This window comes from Salvelinus sp. IW2-2015, linkage group LG17 (genome assembly GCF_002910315.2).
Source record: "Salvelinus sp. IW2-2015 linkage group LG17, ASM291031v2, whole genome shotgun sequence".
Classification (NCBI taxonomy): Eukaryota; Metazoa; Chordata; class Actinopteri; order Salmoniformes; family Salmonidae; genus Salvelinus; species Salvelinus sp. IW2-2015.
Genome location: NC_036857.1, coordinates 34,906,026 through 34,924,910, shown reverse-complemented (window position 1 = coordinate 34,924,910; position 18,885 = coordinate 34,906,026). Strand labels below are relative to the sequence as shown.

Below are 18,885 nucleotides of genomic sequence, written 5' to 3'. Positions count from 1 at the left end.
CAGTGCATCTCCTCCTCATGGACTCCACCAGATTTGTCAGTTCTTGCTGTGAGATGTTACCCCACTCTTCACCAAGGAACCTGCACGTTCTCAGACATTTCTGGGGAATGGCCCTAGCCCTCACCCTCCAATCCAACAGGTCCCAGACATGCTCAATGGATTGAGAATTATTTTATTTTTTCACCTTTATTTAACCAGTAGGCCAGTTGAAACAAGTTCTCACAACTGCGAACCTGGCCAAGCATTCCACAGGGATGCTGTCCCATGTTGACTCCAATGCTTCCCACAGTTGTGTTAAGTTGGCTGGATGTCCTTTGGGTGACCATTCTTAATACACACAGGAAACATTGACAGTGAAAACATTTACATTTAAGTCATTTAGCAGACGCTCTTATCCAGAGCGACTTACAAATTGGTGCATTCACCTTATGATATCCAGTGGAACAACCACTTTACAATAGTGCATCTAACTCTTTTAAGGGGGGGGGTTAGAAGGATTACTTTATCCTATCCTAGGTATTCCTTACAGAGGTGGGGTTTCAGGTGTCTCCGGAAGGTGGTGATTGACTCCGCTGACCTGGCGTCATGAGGGAGTTTGTTCCACCATTCGGGTGCCAGAGCAGCGAACAGTTTTGACTGGGCTGAGCGGGAACTGTACTTCCTCAGAGCCACTCCGAATAATGCAACAAAGGCACAACGCTCTATAGGCCTCTCCAGTAGCCCGGAAAATGCAGGGGGGGGGGAAATGCGCCTCCAGAAATCAAACAATCTCGGGCATGTCCAGAACATGTGCAAGGAAGCAGCAGGAGCCCGCCCACATCGGTCACAAGTGGAACATACCTCCGGTCCAATTCCGCACCTGATCAGTGCTGCCAACGGACCACTCCAAACCGTATCACAGCATGTTCTAGAATGTACTCTCCGAAGCACACTCCGCCAAATTCAATCAGAAAGCCGTCCACCCAAATCCCCCTAATTGGTTCTCAAGAGAATCCAGTGACTCCAGACTGTGCGAGCTCCCAACAACATACACTGAATGCACAAAACACCAGGAACACCCGCTGCCTCCATGACACAGACCATCCAGGTGCAAGCCATGATCCCCCATGGACGCCAATTGCCAAATCCATTTCAATCAGTGCAGATGAAGGGGAGAAGACAGGCCAAAGAAGGACCTCCAAGCCATGAGAGAACCGAGACATGGATCGTGCATGTGCGCCACCCAGAGGGCGAATGGGCAAGACAAAACACCTAAGTGCCTTTGAACGGGCCCTGGCAGTAGGCGCCAGGCACACCGGCCCGAGCGCGTCAAGAACTGCAGCGCCGCCGAGGTTCGACCCGTTCGATCCCAGCAATTTCCTCCTAGCTAGCTACATAGCCGTCCCTGCACCAAAGACAATTGTGTAGTCCAGAGCAATCACCGAGGCTAGCTAGCCAGCCACCCTCGTCCCTCCAACGCAGTCAACACCGCTAGCTAGCCAGCCAGCAGCAGCCAGCTAGCCAACCCCCACCGAATAGCAGCACTGCAGAAACCACCACACCACAACGGAACGACTTGATCAGTGCAGTGCTAGCCAGCTACATAGCCGTCTCCGCTGTCCTTGCATCCAAGATAACCGTGCAGCCCACAGCAATCATCGAGGCCAGCTAGCCAGCCACCCTAATTGCCTACCTTCTGTAAGCTGTTAGTGTCTTAATGACCGTTCCACAGGTGCATGTTCATTAATTGTTTATGGTTCATTGAACAAGCATGGGAAACAGTGTTTAAACCCTTTTCAATGAAGATCTGTGAAGTTATTTGGATTTTTAGGAATTATCTTTGAAGGACATGGTCCTGAAAAYGGGGCGTTTCTTTTTTTGCTGAGTTTATAAAGCATGTCAGTACAGTATGTACATCAGTCTGTGTTTGACTTCAGTTTTTATATGTCGTATCATCGCTACTTAAACTACAAACATTTGATTTAAAAAATAAAACACCAAGCTAATCGTCCTACCTCAATGATCCAGTCAGGATTCAGTGTGGAAGATCTCCCACATTTCAAATGTTCCCTCTTTCCCCTTCCGCTCTTTTCTTCTCCGTGTCGTGCTGCTCCATTTTTTCCATCTTGATTCGGGAGAGAGATTAAATGCAGAGAGACAGGCCGCGCCTCCAGGGTGTCTGGCGCACAGCGGAGCGCTGCGATTGGCCTATCAGGCTGTTAGCGCATCGGCTTCGTTTGTTACAGATCCTTGCCGTAGCCATTCTCCATCTCTCACATGCTCCCCTTTCCACAGGTGTTGTGTTCAAACGCGTTCGCCTCCACTTAGCTCCTAGGGGAAGAAGCATGGGCCACGGCTGGGGAGGAGACCCTAATGTACCGGAGCTGCGTTTGAAGTTTATCATTAGCTCTGGTTTTCATTCACTTTTTTCCTCCACCACCTCTCATTGAAATTCTCATGGATGTTTTCAGAATATAAAGGCTTGAGAATATTTGACTCAATGTATAACAATGAAGGTTGGTGTTCAAAAGTTTAAAAAAACATTGATTAGTACGTAGGCACACAGGCAAAGACAAACGTGCACAGTCTCGTTCATACACTCACAAACGCGCGCTTTCCTAACCTGACTGGGTCGACTAACACCTGAGGAGAACCGCCTCTCGCCTCACCGAGAGGCGGCAAGTCCCAGTTAGCAGGTGATTTAAAATCAATTGGGGTGAACTGAAAATCATTGTGAGGGAAAGAGCATCTCACACTCTGAGGGCTTCAATTAAATCAATGAGATGACTAATGACATCAATCCTCCCATGATGATTAATGAAGAAGTCACTCAGCCTGAGTGTCTGGCCGACACAGGATCTGGATCACGTAACAGAACCATCATTCAGCTTAAGGGCTGTACTGGGAACATTTTAAAGACAGGATCTCTCAGATAAAAATACATCATTCAGTGGCGTATGCTTTAAAGTCTGTACTGGGAACAGTTAAGGCAGGATCTCTCAGATCAGATAAGAAGACCTCATTCAGCTTGTGTATGCTTTAAAGTCTGTACTGGGAACAGTTAAAGACAGATGGTGTCGCCAACCGCCTACTCGAAGGAAGCCCTTGGTAGACATAGTTATACTCACTAATACTAAGTACAAGAGTGTTTTTCCCTAGTACTTGGCTGCTGTCCCCAATGCAACTACATAGAGTTGCTTCGCTGGAACTCGTGTGAGATTTTAGATTCCAACTGTCCATCTCCCTTTACCTTGTCACTCACTTATCTGAGTCCCTGTACCTTATGGCAGAAACATAGCCAGTCCTTTTAAACCATAAGTGCAATTCTCCGCTCAAATTTGCTTGTGACAAGTTGTGTGTGTGTGCATTCAGCTAAAGAAACCGAAATCTTCTCCTGGTCCACTGGCTGAGTTCCGAGGTTGCTCTTTCCTTTCCTTATTATGACAGCTGTTTTGACGGCACACTTCCTTGTTGTGTCTGCAGCAGTGCTCCTATTGTCCTCTCTGTCATTAGCCGTTTCCTACACAATGGCTAATTAGCTTTCTCATCTCCGTCTGCCTCCCCTCCCCGACTCAGTTAGCTAATCCCGACTAATTAGCAAAGAAAAGAGCCTCGCAGCCCCAAACTGTCTGTGTGTGAGTGTGTGTGTGTTTGTGTGGGTGGGTGAAGACTAGGCCACCATTGTTATACAAAATGGACCGCCTGGGTGGGTAGCACTGACTTCAGCCAATGTGCCCCTGACAGACTGCATAAGCCTTCTTACTGTCGTAAGCATGCACAGTGCTATCGTAAGGAGGACATAATGCCTGTTGTAATGCATTCCATTTGCGTTTCATCTTCAGTGTCGGACAAGAAAGGGACCTACATGCCTTCCTTTAGTGGCGACTCTTACCTGGAGCTGAAGGGACTGCACACCTACGGTCACGCTCTCCAGTAAGTCAAATGCAAATTCCACTACACACAGACATGCAGACACACGCGTATACTCACACACGACACCATATGTGTCCACGAAGACACCGTCGCTGATATTTGAGTGTATTCCGGTGCTGTATCGTAAAGGCATATTGATCTCCAGGAGTAGGTACACAGGAGCTGTAACTTGCTGTGATGGCAGATAGATACTTAAAGCTGTGCCTCCAGCAGGACACTCTGGTGATGAATTGGATATCGTTAAATGGAACGGAACAGATAATTGTCCTCCTGCTTAGAAATACTATTCCGTAGAAATATCATTAATGAAATGTTTATGTTGTCCTCGATGGTGGGGAATTATTTTCAGTCTTGTGTAGGTTACACGAAAGATCACACAAGTACAGCTATCGTCACATGCAACATTGTTACATGATGTAAAGACCAGATGGACATAACAGTAGACAGACAGGCATGGTAGACAAGTGTTTAAGGGATAGGCGTCCCGTCAACGGGACAGTTGTAAATCACGCAGCGCCTTGGGTCACGATTGCGGATTTTAGAGAAACAAATGTCGGTACATATTAGTGTGTTATATCGTCTGAAAGCTTACTTTAAAAAAATATATAACTGCACTGTCCAATTTACAGTAGCTATTACTGCGAAAAAATGCCATGCTATTGTTTGAGGAGAGCTCCTAACAACAATATACTTTTTTCACCGCGATAGGTTTGATAAATTCACCTCTGAAGGTGAAATGTGTACTTACATTCTGAAATCTTTGATTTATCATCCAAAGYGTCCCAGAGATAACATGAAGTGTCGTTTTGTTAGATAAAATCCRGTTTCATATCCTAAAAAGGMCCATATAGCACGCATGATCCATTTTGTATTTTCACTCGTTCAATTTGCAAAGAAAGGAATCTGTGAAAATCTCACRTTTAACGTTATTTCAACCAGTCAAATCACGTTTGTATGTATTCCTCGGAGATCCTAGAACGTATCCAGACTTCAATATCATTAGGGGTGTAGTATATCCTATAGGACACCATATTTGGTCAGAGAGCGACGCCTTCATGGCACGCCGATGATGCGGGTGGTCTTCACTTGAACGACGCTAACTTTGTCAAATAAGCACCAATCGGGMTCAAACAAAGCTAGCTAGATGGCCAATGAGCTCGAATTTACGGGAGTATCCGGAAACCCTGTATCTGTCCTAAAATGTAGCTACTGACCTTGTATGACAGCATGCCTTTTCATTTTGGACAAAAATTATAAGAATATTCAGAGTTATGAAGTTATGAAAACTGTTTGTTTTGCAAATGTTGAACATAATATGGCTACTAATACTGGAAAAGCTAAATCAAAGTCCAAGAATACAGATGTGACGATATTCTTGCAGAAAAATGTAATATGTTTGCAGATGTCTTCTTCACGATTTGCCCAAATTTACCTGGGGACTTCACACTAAAAGTCTTGTAGTTCACTCATACTACAAGTTATCCATCTGAWACTCTGCACATACACTGCTGCCATCTTGTGGACACCATCGAAATTACAAGCAGAGTGATGGCTGGAACTGGGACGTTTCTGTTGCATTTCAAAGATGGTGGTAGAAAAAAAAWATATATATATTTTCTTTGTATTTTCTWSTACCAGATATATTGTTTTATTCTCCTACATTCAATTCACATTTCCACAATCTTCAAAGTGTTTCCTTTRAAATGGTACAAAGAATATGCATATCCTTGCTTCAGGTCCTGAGCTACAGGCAGTTAGATTTGGGTATGTCATTTAGGCGAAAAATTTGTTTTTTTAAGGGGGCTATCCCGAAGAAGTTTTAATACCAGGTCTGGCCTCCATTCCGCCATGGTGTTTGTTTACCATTGTTGTTGGTCTTCTGTCTGTTTGTTTACTGCTGTTTTTTATGTTTAGTCTGGCACTTGTTTACTATTGTTGTATGTGTTTTTGTCTGTGCCTGGTTGTTTACTCATCTTTGTGTTTTGTCTGCAGCCAAAAGGTCAGCATGACGGTGGTGCTTATGGCCAACGAATCCAACGGCATGATATTCTACAATGGCCAGAAGACCGACGGCAAAGGGGACTTCATCTCCCTCTCCCTCAACGACGGCATCCTGGAGTTTCGCTACGACCTAGGCAAGGGCCCAGCCGTCATCAGGTGGGCACCACACTAGAACCCCATAGTGACTCTAGTCTGAAACCCCATAGTGACTCTAGTCTGAAACCCCATAGTGACTCTAGTCTGAAACCCCATAGTGACTCTAGTCTGNCCATAGTGACTCTAGTCTGAAACCCCATAGTGACTCTAGTCTGAAACCCCATAGTGACTCTAGTCTGAAACCCCATAGTGACTCTAGTCTGAAACACCATAGTGACTCTAGTCTGAAACACCATAGTGACTAATCTAGATCCCTATGTTGACTTTAGTTTAGAACCCCATAGTGATTCTAGTCTAGAAACAAATAGTGATTCTAGTCTAGAAACAAATAGTGACTCTAGTCTAGAACCCCATAGCAACTAATCTAGAACCACATAGCGACTCATGTCTAGAACCCCGTAGTGTCGCAGGTCTTAAACCGCATAACAACTAATCTTCTAGCCCATAGCAACTCTAGTCCAGAACCCCATAACGACTCTTATCTAGAACTCCATAGCTACTCTAGTCTAGAACCCCGTAGCAACTCTAGTCTAGACACCTATTTATTTTCATTTTACCTTTATTTAACTAGGCAAGTCAGTTAAGAACGAATTCTTATTTTCAATGACGGCCTAGGAGTCCTTGTTAACTGGGTTATTGTTGTCTCTTGATTTTGGATTGTACTTGTGTGTGTTGCTTTGAGACGTCCCTGACCTCTTGGCTCGTTTGTCTGCTCCTCTCATGCAGGAGTAAAGATAAGATCAAGATGGGCGTGTGGAACACAGTGAATCTGGAGAGGGCCAGTCGCAAGGGAGAGATCAACATAAACGGAAAGGACCCAGTCAGGGGAGAGTCGCCGGTGAGACAGAGAGAGCTAGCATGCTAGGCTAATCATGATTATCATGATTTATGATTAGCCTAGCTATTAGCATGCAAGGCAAACTGGATATGAATATACTCTGCATAGCTGCTAGCATGCTAGGCCTAATCATGATTGTCCTGATTTATGATTAGCCTAACTATTAGCATGCAAGGCAAATTGGATATGAATATACTCTGCATAGCTGCTAGCATGCTAGGCTAATCATGATTGTCATGATTTATGATTAGCCTAGCTATTAGCATGCAAGGCAAACTGGATATGAATACTGTTTTGTACTCTGCATAGCTGCTAGCATGCAAGGCTAATCATGATTATCATGATTTATGATTAGCCTAGCTATTAGCATGCAGGGCAAACTGGATATGAATTTACTCTGCATAGCTGCTAGCATGCAAGGCTAATCATGATTATCATGATTTATGATTAGCCTAGCTATTAGCATGCAAGGCAATATCCAGCTTTGCTTATGCTTAGCCTGCGCTACTGTGTGTGTGTGTGTACATGCGTGTCACTGTAGCACCACATCCTTGGCCATGCATACAGGCCCTTATCAATGGAGCTGTTCAACTCAGTGCACTCTTTACTCCCAGAGTGCACTGATGATAACACACCAGAGCTGACTCTGCAAAACGCTTACCTAGTTGAGGTCGTCCATAAGGCCATACACGCTACCAGGGTTGTGTTTGAAAACACATTCCACTGTATTCTGATAGCTCGTCAAGGTAAGAAATAGTACGCTGGAGACATAAAGGGCACGTTTGACAGGCGGTCTCTGATTTGGAAATGTCTTATTTCCCTCCTTTTTAGAATCATTTTTATCTGCCATCTTTGCATCTGCTGAAAGGCCGACACAGAAGTATGATCTTGTTCTTATTTGCTGCAAAACATCCTCCATGGCCTGAGTGGTATACACCCATTAGTATGACTTTACTTATTCCTTTTAGCTCCTAGTGAAGCAAAGATCCCCAATAGTGCAGCCCATTAATATGTACATGCAAGTTTCATTGTCACATGCACAAGTACAGTTATTATCATTATTACATTATTTTAACCCATGCTCTTAAACTCTAGGGAGGTAGATATATAGATGGAGAGATGGGAAAAATAAAGACTGATAATCAAGCAATAAACCAGGTACATGGGCCTAAGTGAGAGCAATCTAATAGCCAGATACAGTATGTCTGCAAGTCATCCAATTATATTAAACAGAGTAATTTGMGATTAGGAACATGTACACCCGCATGCAAGTCAACTCCAAAGCCACCGCCTCCAGAATGCATGCTGTCACTTTTTCTTCTCTTTTCTTTTTGTCTTCCTGTCCTCCGTAAAGTAARTGTGTTTCCCTACTGCAAAGGAGGCAGAAAATCGTATTAAAAGACGAGAACAGGGAGAGGGTGAGAAAGATGGGGATGAGTGGAGGCCAGTGATGGAGGAGCTCAATGCATAGAGGCCCCATGCAGGATATAGTTGGCAGCTCATTTTCTCCTACTCCTGCATTTACAATGAAGATGGGAAGCCAGGAAGTCCCACTGCACTCAGACAGCCTAGCATCTTTGATATAGATACCTTATATAAAGTTATTAATTTATACCTGGGATGGGAATTTCTGTGATTCYGGACATCTAAAAACAGAATATTTCAGTCAAATCCAGAAGGAGATTTTAAAAAGACAAAATTTCACGTCAATCTCACAAACAGAAATAACACTGTCTGCATTGGCTGGCAAATGGTGGATCCAAATTATGTTTGAGCCACAGCTGCAACTTCCTTAAGCACAATTATTGTTTCTCATTTATTTTTAGTGGCAGCCTTTCTGTCTTGTCCATGACCTTTAGGCTTCACAGTTTGTGTTGTGTTATGCAGTTTTATGTTGGTCCGGGGTGTGCATTTGAGTGTGTGTGTTGCCTGTTTCTCCACACACCACCGTCCATTGATCTCTCTCTTCTGATAACCTTTTTCCCCTCCCGTGTTCTTTTCTCTTACTGTGTGCTGTCTGGAAACTAAGAAATCACGCAAGGTAATAAGACAAGTGCCATCCACCTCCTTTGACATATTTCATATTTCCACTTTCAGCTCCAATTTCAGTTCGCCACTTCTCACCCCCATGCTCCACCATATGACAGTTATTAGACTATAGAACTGACAGGGGAAAAGGGTCTGTATTTAGTACTACCATTTCATACACTGTACCAAAGTAGAGACATTTGTTGAACTAGGTTTGGCTTTCACCTCAGTCCATCTGCTGTGGAGGCGGAAGAAGGAAGTGAGGGAAGTTATCTTTCTGGCCGCCATTGTTCCTCGCAACAATGAAACTTCTTAAGGCCCTTTCTCACCAAGTCCGTTATTTTCGTCTGAGTAATTTCAACAACAAAAAATGTATAAGAGCGTGTCTTGTTTATGACACCGTTCCCACCAATTGTGAGATACTGTACTGCCGCAATCCGTCACTTATTTATTCGGAACAGGTTCTATTTTTGTGTCTTTTCACATGTGAAAATAAGCTGTTGACCGATAGTAATTGTTATCTGGGACAGTGGCAGTCAGGCGGTGCACTGACAGGTCGGTGGGTTCATTGTGTGAACAAAATAATTAATTCATTAATTTCTCTCTGCCTGTTTTTTACATTTGCAATGCTTCAGTGGAGCARGGTATCAATTTAGCCAAATTGCTACACATCACTCTCGCCATTCAAACTTCCCTGCAAATTCAATGCCAACGATTTAGCCGATTTTCTAGCCATTCAGCAAGCAAGGGGATCGATCAATGCTTCTCTCCTTGAATAGGCCTAGGCCTATAAGTACATTTTTTGTTGTTGCTTGAAATACATTTCAAACTGTATCGTTGGTCAATATCTAAATATAGAGGCTACTTGTTCAAGKGCTAGAGAGAGGGGGAAGAGTTMCCAGTGGAGATGTGTGAATTGCGCGAGGAGTGAAGAAGGAGATGTGCAAGTTAAGTTAGTTAATATATGAATGCATAATTCGAATAGCCTATACATTAGGCTATGTATTATATGCCTGCTAAAGTGAATCTAGGTGACCATCTGCCAGAGTTTATCTTTTTTAATAAGTGGTTGCACAGATTTAGATAAAGCACTCAAATGTAAAATGTAGTGTTAACGTAACCGCCCGTTGCTTCACAAAAATGTATCAACGGGTGATCGTTAGGCTATGGATAAGTTGTGTGCATGTGTTTCTATTTTCTAATGGTTGTCAATTACATCTTCATATACCCTAAATCACAGTTGTCTCTATCTCCCACTTAAAACTTTCCTCGTCAATTTACGCGATAGGCTACATTGATTTAGCATTATCCTATAGACTCGTTTTTGATATCCTACAGAAGTGATTTGAAGCTAAGGCAAGGTTATTGCAGTAATACATTTTTGGGGAAGGAGAAACGTGATTTGCTTATGTCTGAGTGAGATGCGCTTCAGGCGGCTTTGATTGATGGGTCCTTTTAGGTGCGTGTATGAGTTCGCTAATTTTCTATGCTTAGCCTGTCTAGGCTTAATCTCTTTAATCCAACAGAAAGAAAATTTAAGTCAGCAAGTGTCATGATGTACAGCATATGTGCGAGGAACGACGACAGGTTCCAGTTTTGCATCTCCTCCACTTATTGAATGAAACGTAGCCATTCTCCATTCATGATCAATCCTATAGGATGAATAGCCTATCCTAATATTTTCAGTAGCATATAATTTTTCCAGTAGCCTACTATATGATTTGCTTCTCATTAAATGTGTCTCTCTAGCCAATTTGAACAAGGAATTGCCTTTGAGAATGACCTCAGCAGCGTTGGTGATGTTATGCAAATTCTTCGGACTGGTTTAGTCCGTCAAAATCGGAATCTGTATTTTTGGGGAATTGGGATGAAAAGATCGCACCGCAGTTGATGAGAAAAGGCTGCGTGGGCGGAGATATCTCACCGATTCTGTGTGGCAGTCGAGAGCGAGAAGAAGATCAAGGCGAGAAGAATGAGAAAGAGAGTGAGGTGCCAAGCAGGGCTGTTCTTTTGTCATCAACATTCTCTTCTCGAAAGAGAAACAAAATGTTCTACATCAACTCACTTACTCACTTGATCACTCACTCACTTGATCACTCACTCACTTGATCACTCACTTACTTACTCAATCACTCACCCATAACAGCACTGGCATTACCAACAACACCCATGCCATTAGATATACTGGTCTGTTACCAGAGTTAGAGTATCTCATTCCAATTCACTCCTCTTCAGGAATCTAATATGACCTTTCAAATTGATAGAAGCCATGTTTATTATACGATGGCCAAAGTACAACTTCATAATAATGGACTGGATGTATATATCCAAATCGTTTTACAATGTAACTGGAAGAATTGCATGTCAACTTGTATCGAATACAGGTTGAGTTGATCCCAACCCGTTACTCTTCACTTGAGCATTGCCTTCAGCTAAAGTGGGCACTTAGTCCTTCCCACAAGAGGCAGCCATAGCTGGACTGTAGGTGACCCAACTGACTGGGCTCTCGGAGCCCACTCCAGGTGCACCACACAGCCGTGGGGTTAGCGAACCCCCACTGCCCTKCACCCTCCAGCTCCCATCTCAAATAGAAGCACAATCCCATGCCAGCTTTCAAACACAACCGATGTTTACTTGGCAACTTCCATCATTTTTTACACCAATTACCTCATCTTTTKCCTCTAGTAATTACTGGCCTACATAAAAAGAAATATCTGCAATTCCTCCCGAAGAGGGGGCCTGTACTTTCTCTTTCGTAATTGAAGCCAATTCCCCTGCGGGTTGCTGTATGAACCTGATTTCATGGTCCTCCACCACACAAATTAACGGCCAATTATAGGCTGCTGCTCGCTCGGCGCCGGAAAGGTCTTCAGTACAACCAGTCATTCATTAGAGAGACTTTCATAAAAATAACGGCATCCATATCGTCACTCCAGCCGCACCAGCTGACTTTCTATTGTAGCCCTTGTGTTTTGTACCAGATAACAAATAATTGACTGCTTGGCGAGTTGCACAGAAATCAATTATATTTTATCAAGTGTATTGATGTGGAAAAGGTGGTAGCACAGTTAGTGAATTGTCCTGCATGCACTATATAGATATATCTTTCAAAGGAMAAATATTTTTCGCTGGGACAGCTATTAGTCTCATTGTGCTACTGTATGGCTCAAAAACTAAAAAACTAGTCTCATTTGAATCAAAACAGAAGTGATTGATCAGGTGTGGTTATAGTCCCTGTGGTAGGGTTCTAGACCATTTGGTAGGGTTCTAGTCCCTGTTATTCTAGAGTTCTAGTCTGCTAGGGCTCTAGTCCCTGTTATGGTAGGGTTATAGTCCTTGTGGTAGGGTTCCATACCCTGTTATTATAGGGTTCTAACACTTGTGTCCTATCTCCAGAACCAACACACCGCTCTCAACCTGAAGGAGTCTCTGTTCGTGGGTGGTGCTCCTGATTTCAGCCGGCTAGCGAGGGCCGCCTCGCTCAAAGATGGCTTCAACGGGGCCATTCAGAAGGTGAATATCCTGTCCCCACACACACTATTCATACAAAAGCAGATCTTTTTTGCCAGACACCCTGTTCAAAAGGTTGTGCAAAAGTTTCTTTACATTTGACCAATTATCAACAACTATAAATGATTTCATTTAAAATAGGTAGGTTTTTGACATCTTTTAACTGTGACACAATGTTGAATCCACCTTACACATGGATACATATATTTTGACACGATTTAGTGATGGACAATAACTATCATCTACCTAAACATGATGACCTTCACAGTGACCCCAACTATTGTAAGGTCAGCTGTGTCTGAGTGTTGTTTTAGTGTTGTAGGGTGAGAACTGTGCTGACACAGTTCCACAGAACGAAATACAACACGGTCAAATCTGTATCTACACTACCGTTCAAAAGTTTGGGGTCACTTACAAATGTCCTTGTTTTTGAAAGAAAAGCACATTTTTTTGGTATATTAAAATAACATCAAATTGATCAGAAATACAGTGTAGACATTGTTAATGTTGTAAATGACTATTGTAGCTGGAAACGGCTGATTTTTTTATGGAATATCTACATAGGCGTACAGAGGCCCATTATCAGCAACCATCACTCCTGTGTTCCAATGGCACGTTGTGTTAGGTAATCCAAGTTTATCATTTTAAAAGGCTAATTGATCATTAGAAATCCCCTTTGCAATTATGTTAGCACAGCTGAAAACTGTAGTTCTGGTTAAAGAAGCAATAGACTAGTTGAGAATCTGGCGCGTCAGCATTTGTGGGTTCGATTACAGCCTCAAAATGGCCAGAAACAAAGAACTTTCTTCTGAAACTCGTCAGTCTATTCTTGTTTTGAGAAATTAAGGCTATTCCATGTGGCCTTCTAGGATGCTGGCCTTCTAGGCAGAGTTCCAGTGTCTGTGTTCTTGCCCATCTTAATCTTTTATTTTTATTGGCCAGTCTGAGATATTGCTTTTTCTTTGCAACTCTGCCTAGAAGGCCAGCATCCCGGAGTCGCCTCTTCACTGTTGACGTTGAGACTGGTGTTCTTGAAATGTGCTTATTGACTGACCTTCATGTCTTAAAGTAATGATGGACTGTCATTTCTCATTGCTTATTTGAGCTGTTCTTTCCATAATATGGACTTGGTCTTTTACCAAATAGGGCTATCTTCTGTATACCCCCTACCTTGTCACAACACAACTGATTGGCTCAAATGCATTAAGAAGGAAAAAAAATCAGACAAATTWACTTTTAACAAGGCACACCTGTTCATTGAAATGCATTCCAGGTGACTACGTCATGAAGCTGGTTGAGAGAATACCAAGAGTGTGCAAAGCTGTCATCAAGGCAAAGGGTGGCTACTTTGAAGAATCTCAAATATAAAATATATTTTCATTTGTTTAACACTTTTTTGGTTACTACATGATTCCATATGTGTTATTTCATAGTTTTGATGTCTTCACTATTATTCTACAATGTAGAAAATAGTAAAAATTAAGATAAACCCATGAATGAGTAGGTGTGTCCAAACTTTTGACTGGTACTGTATGTACAGTGCATTCGGAAAGTATTCAGATTACTTTTTCCACATTTTGTTACGTTCCAGCCTTATTCTAAAATTGATTAAATAAAAATGTTCCTCATCATTCTACACACAATAACCCATAATGACAAAGCGAAAACTGGTTTTTAGCCATTTTTGCACATTTATTTAAAAAATGTATATACCTTATTTACATACCAATTCAGACCCTTTGCTATGAGACTCGAAATAGAGCTCAGGTGCATCCTGTTTCCATTGATCATCCTTGAGATGTTTCTCCAACTTGATTGGAGTCCAACTGTGGTAAATTAAATTGGTTGGACATGGAAAGGCACACACATCTATTTAAGGTCCCACCATTGACAGTGCATGCCAGAACAAAACCCAAGCCGTGAGGTCAAAGGAATTGTCCGTAAAGCTCCGAGACAGGATTGTGTTGAGGCACAGATCTGGAGAAGGGAACCAAAAAAGGTCTGCAGTATTGAAGGTCCCCAAGAACACAGTGGCCTCCATCATTCTTAAATGGAAGAAGTTTGGAACCACCAAGACTTTTCCTAGAGCTGGTCACACGTTCAAACTGAGCAATCGTTCGAGAAGGGCCTTGGTCAGGGAGGTGACCAAGAAACCGATGGTCACTGAAACAGCTCTAGAGAGATGGGAGAACCTTCCAGAAGGACAACCATCTCTGCAGCACTCCACCATTCAGGCCTTTATAATAGAGTTGCCAGATGGAAGCCACTACTCAGTAAAAGGCACATGACAGCCCGCTTGGAGTTTACCAAAAAGGCACCTAAAGACTCTCATACCATGAGAAGCAAGATAATCTGGTCTGATGAAACCCAGATTAAACTCTTTGGCTGGAATGCAAAGCATCACGTTTGGAGGAAACCAGGCACCGCTCATCACCTGACCAATACCATCCCAACAGTGAAGCATGGTGGTGGCAGAATCATGCAGTGGGGATGTTTTTCCGCAGCAGGGAGAGGGAGACTAGTCAGGATCGAGGGAAAGATGAACAGTGCAAAGTACAGAGAGCTCCTTAATGGAAACCTACTCCAGACCTCTCAGGACTTCAGACTGTGGTGAAGGTTCACCTTCCAACAGGACAACAACCCTAAGAGCACAACCAAGACAACGCAGGAGTGGCTTCGGGACAAGTCTCTGAATGTCCTTCAGTGTCGCAGCCAGAGCCAGGACTTGAGACCTGAAAATAGCTGTGCAGCGACGCTCCCCATCCAACCRGACAGAGCTTGAGAAGATCTGCAGAGAAGTGTGAGAAACTCCACAAATACAGTTGTMGCAAGCTTGTAGCACCATACCCAAGAAGACCTGGGGCTGTAATCGCTGCCAAAGGTGATTCAACAAAGTACTGAGTAAAGGGTCTGAGTACTTCAGTTTTTTATTTTTAATACATTTGCTGAAAATAAACTGTTTTTGCTTTGTCATTATGGGGTATTGTGTGTAGATTCATGTAACGTAACAAAATGTGGAAAAAGTCAAGGGGTCTGAATACTTTCTGAATGCACTGTATGTCAGATGTATCTTCGATGTAAGTTGTTTGACTAGGATCCCACGATAGTCCTGACCATGTCACTTGACCAGGAAAGACTCTGAACCGAGAGGATTTCCAGGTCAGGTAGGTCATGTGGTCAGGAAAAACTCAGGACCCTATATGTATGTCATGTATGTCCTATGTAGGCTACACACTGCACTATGACAGGTCTAAGTCCCCTCTCCTCCTCTCTATCCCGCCTCAGATCACCCTGATGGGCACTTCCATCCTGCGGCAGGAGAACGCATTGCACTCCAGTGACGTGGCCATGTTTAAGGGCCACCCGTGCAGCCGGGAGCACTGCCACAACGGGGGTCTCTGCAACCCCATGCTTGAGAGCTACGAGTGTGTGTGTCCCCACGGCTTCACGGGCACCGCCTGTCAGAACAGTGAGTGAACAAAGAATTCAATGCAACGTTTCTGTTGGTGTAGTATTGATGTCACGCTGGTCTTACAATGTTTCCATTTGAAGGTTAGAGTAACCCCTCTGATTCATCATTCTCACCAGTTTGCACACGTTAAACACACACTAACTACACACACGTATACTTTACCAAACACATCCACTTTGGCCGTATGCCCTACTGTCCCTTTTTTACTTGAATTAAAACCATAAGCGCATGAACGCTCATCCCAATTCATCACCATCCACTGCCTTGACTCCAATTAAAGGAGCCATGTTTCCTATTGATTCATGTGATCTCAGCCAATGTTCCTCCTCCTCTTCCTCGCAGCCATCTTGGAGAAGTCCGCGGGGGAGACGGAGTCCATTGTTTTTGACGGCCTGACTTTTATCGAGTACCACAACGCCGTCACCAAGAGGTAATCTAATCGAATCAATCACATTTTATTGGTCACATACACATGGTTAGCAGATGTTATTGCGAGTGTAGCAAAATGCTTGTGCTTCTAGTTCCGAAAGTGCAGCAATATCTAACAAGTAATTCCACAACAAATATCTAATACAAACTAATCTAAGTAAGGAATGGAATAAGAATATATAAATGTATGGATGAGCAATGTCAGAGCGGCATAGGCTAAGATGCAATAGATAGTATAGAATACAGTATATACATATGAGATGAGTAATGCAAGATATGTAAACATTATTAAAGTGGCATTATTAAGGTGGACTTAGTGTTCCATTTATTAAAGTGGCCAATGATTTCAAGTCTGTATGTAGGCAGCAGCCGCTATGTGCTAGTGATGGCTATTTAACAGTCTGATGGCCTTGAGATAGAAGCTGTTTCAGTCTCTTGGTCCCAGCTTTGATGCACCTGTACTGACCTCGCCTTCTGGATGGTAGCGGGGTAACAGGCAGTGGCTCGGGTGGTTGTTGTCCTTGGATTCTTTTTGGCCTTCCTGTGACAACGGGTGCTGTAGGTGTCCTGGAGGGCAGTTTGCCCCCGGTGATGCGTTGTGCAGACCGCACTACCCTCTGGAGAGCCCTGCGGTTGTGGGCGGTACAGTTGCCGTACCAGGCGGCGATACAGCCTGACAGGATGCTCTCAATTGTGCCTCTGTTAAAAGTTTGTGAGGGTTTAGGTGACAAGCCACATTTCTTCAGCCTCCTGAGGTTGAAGAGGAGCGCTTATGCGCCTTCTTCACCACACTGTGGTGTGGTGGACCATTTCAGTTTGTCAGTGATATGTACACCGAGGAACTTTAAACTTACCATCTTCTCCACTGCTGTCCTGTCGATATTTATAGGGGGGTGCTCCCTCTGCTGTTTCTTTGTTTTGTTGACGCTAAGTGAGAGATTATTTGCCTGACACCACACTCCGAGAGCCCTCACCTCCTCCCTGTCGTCAGGAAGTCCAGGACCCAATTGCACAGCGTGGGGTTGAGACTAGAGGTTGACCGATTAATCGGAATGGCCGATTAATTCAAATCAAATCAAATCAAATTTTATTAGTCACATACACATGGTTAGCAGATGTTAATGCGAGTGTAGCGAAATGCTTGTGCTTCTAGTTCCGACAATGCAGTAATAACAACAAGTAATCTAACCTAACAATTCCACAACTACTACTTATACACACAAGTGTAAAGGGATAAAGAATATGTACATAAAGATATATGAATGAGTGATGGTACAGAACGGCATAGGCAAGATGCAGTAGATGTATAGAGTACGTATATACATATGAGATGAGTACTGTAGGGTATGTAAACTAAAGTGGCATAGTTTAAAGTGGCTAGTGGTACATGTATACATAAAGATGGCAAGATGCAGTAGATGATTAGAGTACAGTATATACATATACATATGAGATGGGTAATGTAGGGTATGTAAACATTATATTAAGTGGCATTGTTTAAAGTGGCTAGTGGTACATTTTTACATAATTTCCATCAATTCCCATTTTTAAAGTGGCTGGAGTTGAGTCAGTATGTTGGCAGCGGCCGCTAAATGTTAGGGTGGCTGTTTAACAGTCTGATGGCCTTGAGATAGAAGCTGTTTTCAGTCTCTCGGTCCCTGCTTTGATGCACCTGTACTGACCTCGCCTTCTGGATGATAGCGGGGTGAAAAGGCAGTGGCTTGGGTGGTTGTTGTCCCTGATGATCTTTATGGCCTCCTGTGACATCGGGTGGTGTAGGTGTCCTGGAGGGCAGGTAGTTTGCCCCCGGTGATGCGTTCTGCAGACCTCACTACCCTCTGGAGAGCCTTACGGTTGTGGCGGAGCAGTTGCCGTACCAAGCGGGGTGATACAGCCCGACAGGATGCTCTCGATTGTGCATCTGTAGAAGTTTGTGAGGTGCCGAATTTCTTCAGCCTCCTGAGGTTGAAGAGGCGCTGCTGCGCCTTCTTCACAACGCTGTCTGTGTGGTGGACCAATCAGTTTGTCCGTGATGTGTACACCGAGGAACTTAAAACTTTCCACCTTCTCCACTACTGACCCGTCGATGTGGATAGGGGGTGCTCCCTCTGCTGTTTCCTGAAGTCCACAATCATCTCCTTTGTTTTGTTGACGTTGAGTGTGAGGTTATTTTCCTGACACCACACTCCGAGGGCCCTCACCTCCTCCCTGTAGGCCGTCTCGTCGTTGTTGGTAATCAAGCCTACCACTGTAGTGTCATCCGCAAACTTGATGATTGAGTTGGAGGCGTGCATGCCACGCAGTCGTGGGTGAACAGGGAGTACAGGAGAGGGCTCAGAACGCACCCTTGTGGGCCCCAGGTTGAGGATCACGGGGGTGGAGATTGTTACCTACCCTCACCACCTGGGGGCGGCCCGTCAGGAAGTCCAGGACCCAGTTGCACAGGGCGGGGTCGAGACCAGGGTCTCGAGCTTGATGACGAGTTTGGAGGGTACTATGGTGTTAAATGCTGAGCTGTAATCGATGAAAGCATTCTCAC

General features: G+C 43.7%; 1 protein-coding gene across 1 annotated transcript in view; it reads left to right on the top strand.

The window, feature by feature from the left end:
* LOC111976655 (agrin-like) overlaps positions 1-18,885 on the top strand; it is a 411,714-nt gene that overhangs the window by 358,316 nt on the left and 34,513 nt on the right. Inside the window, exons 28-33 of the mRNA XM_070448114.1 lie at positions 3,822-3,912; positions 5,905-6,069; positions 6,796-6,907; positions 12,332-12,448; positions 15,731-15,914; positions 16,260-16,347. Coding sequence (XP_070304215.1) covers positions 3,822-3,912; positions 5,905-6,069; positions 6,796-6,907; positions 12,332-12,448; positions 15,731-15,914; positions 16,260-16,347 — 757 coding nt within the window. The remainder of the gene's footprint in view (positions 1-3,821; positions 3,913-5,904; positions 6,070-6,795; positions 6,908-12,331; positions 12,449-15,730; positions 15,915-16,259; positions 16,348-18,885) is intronic.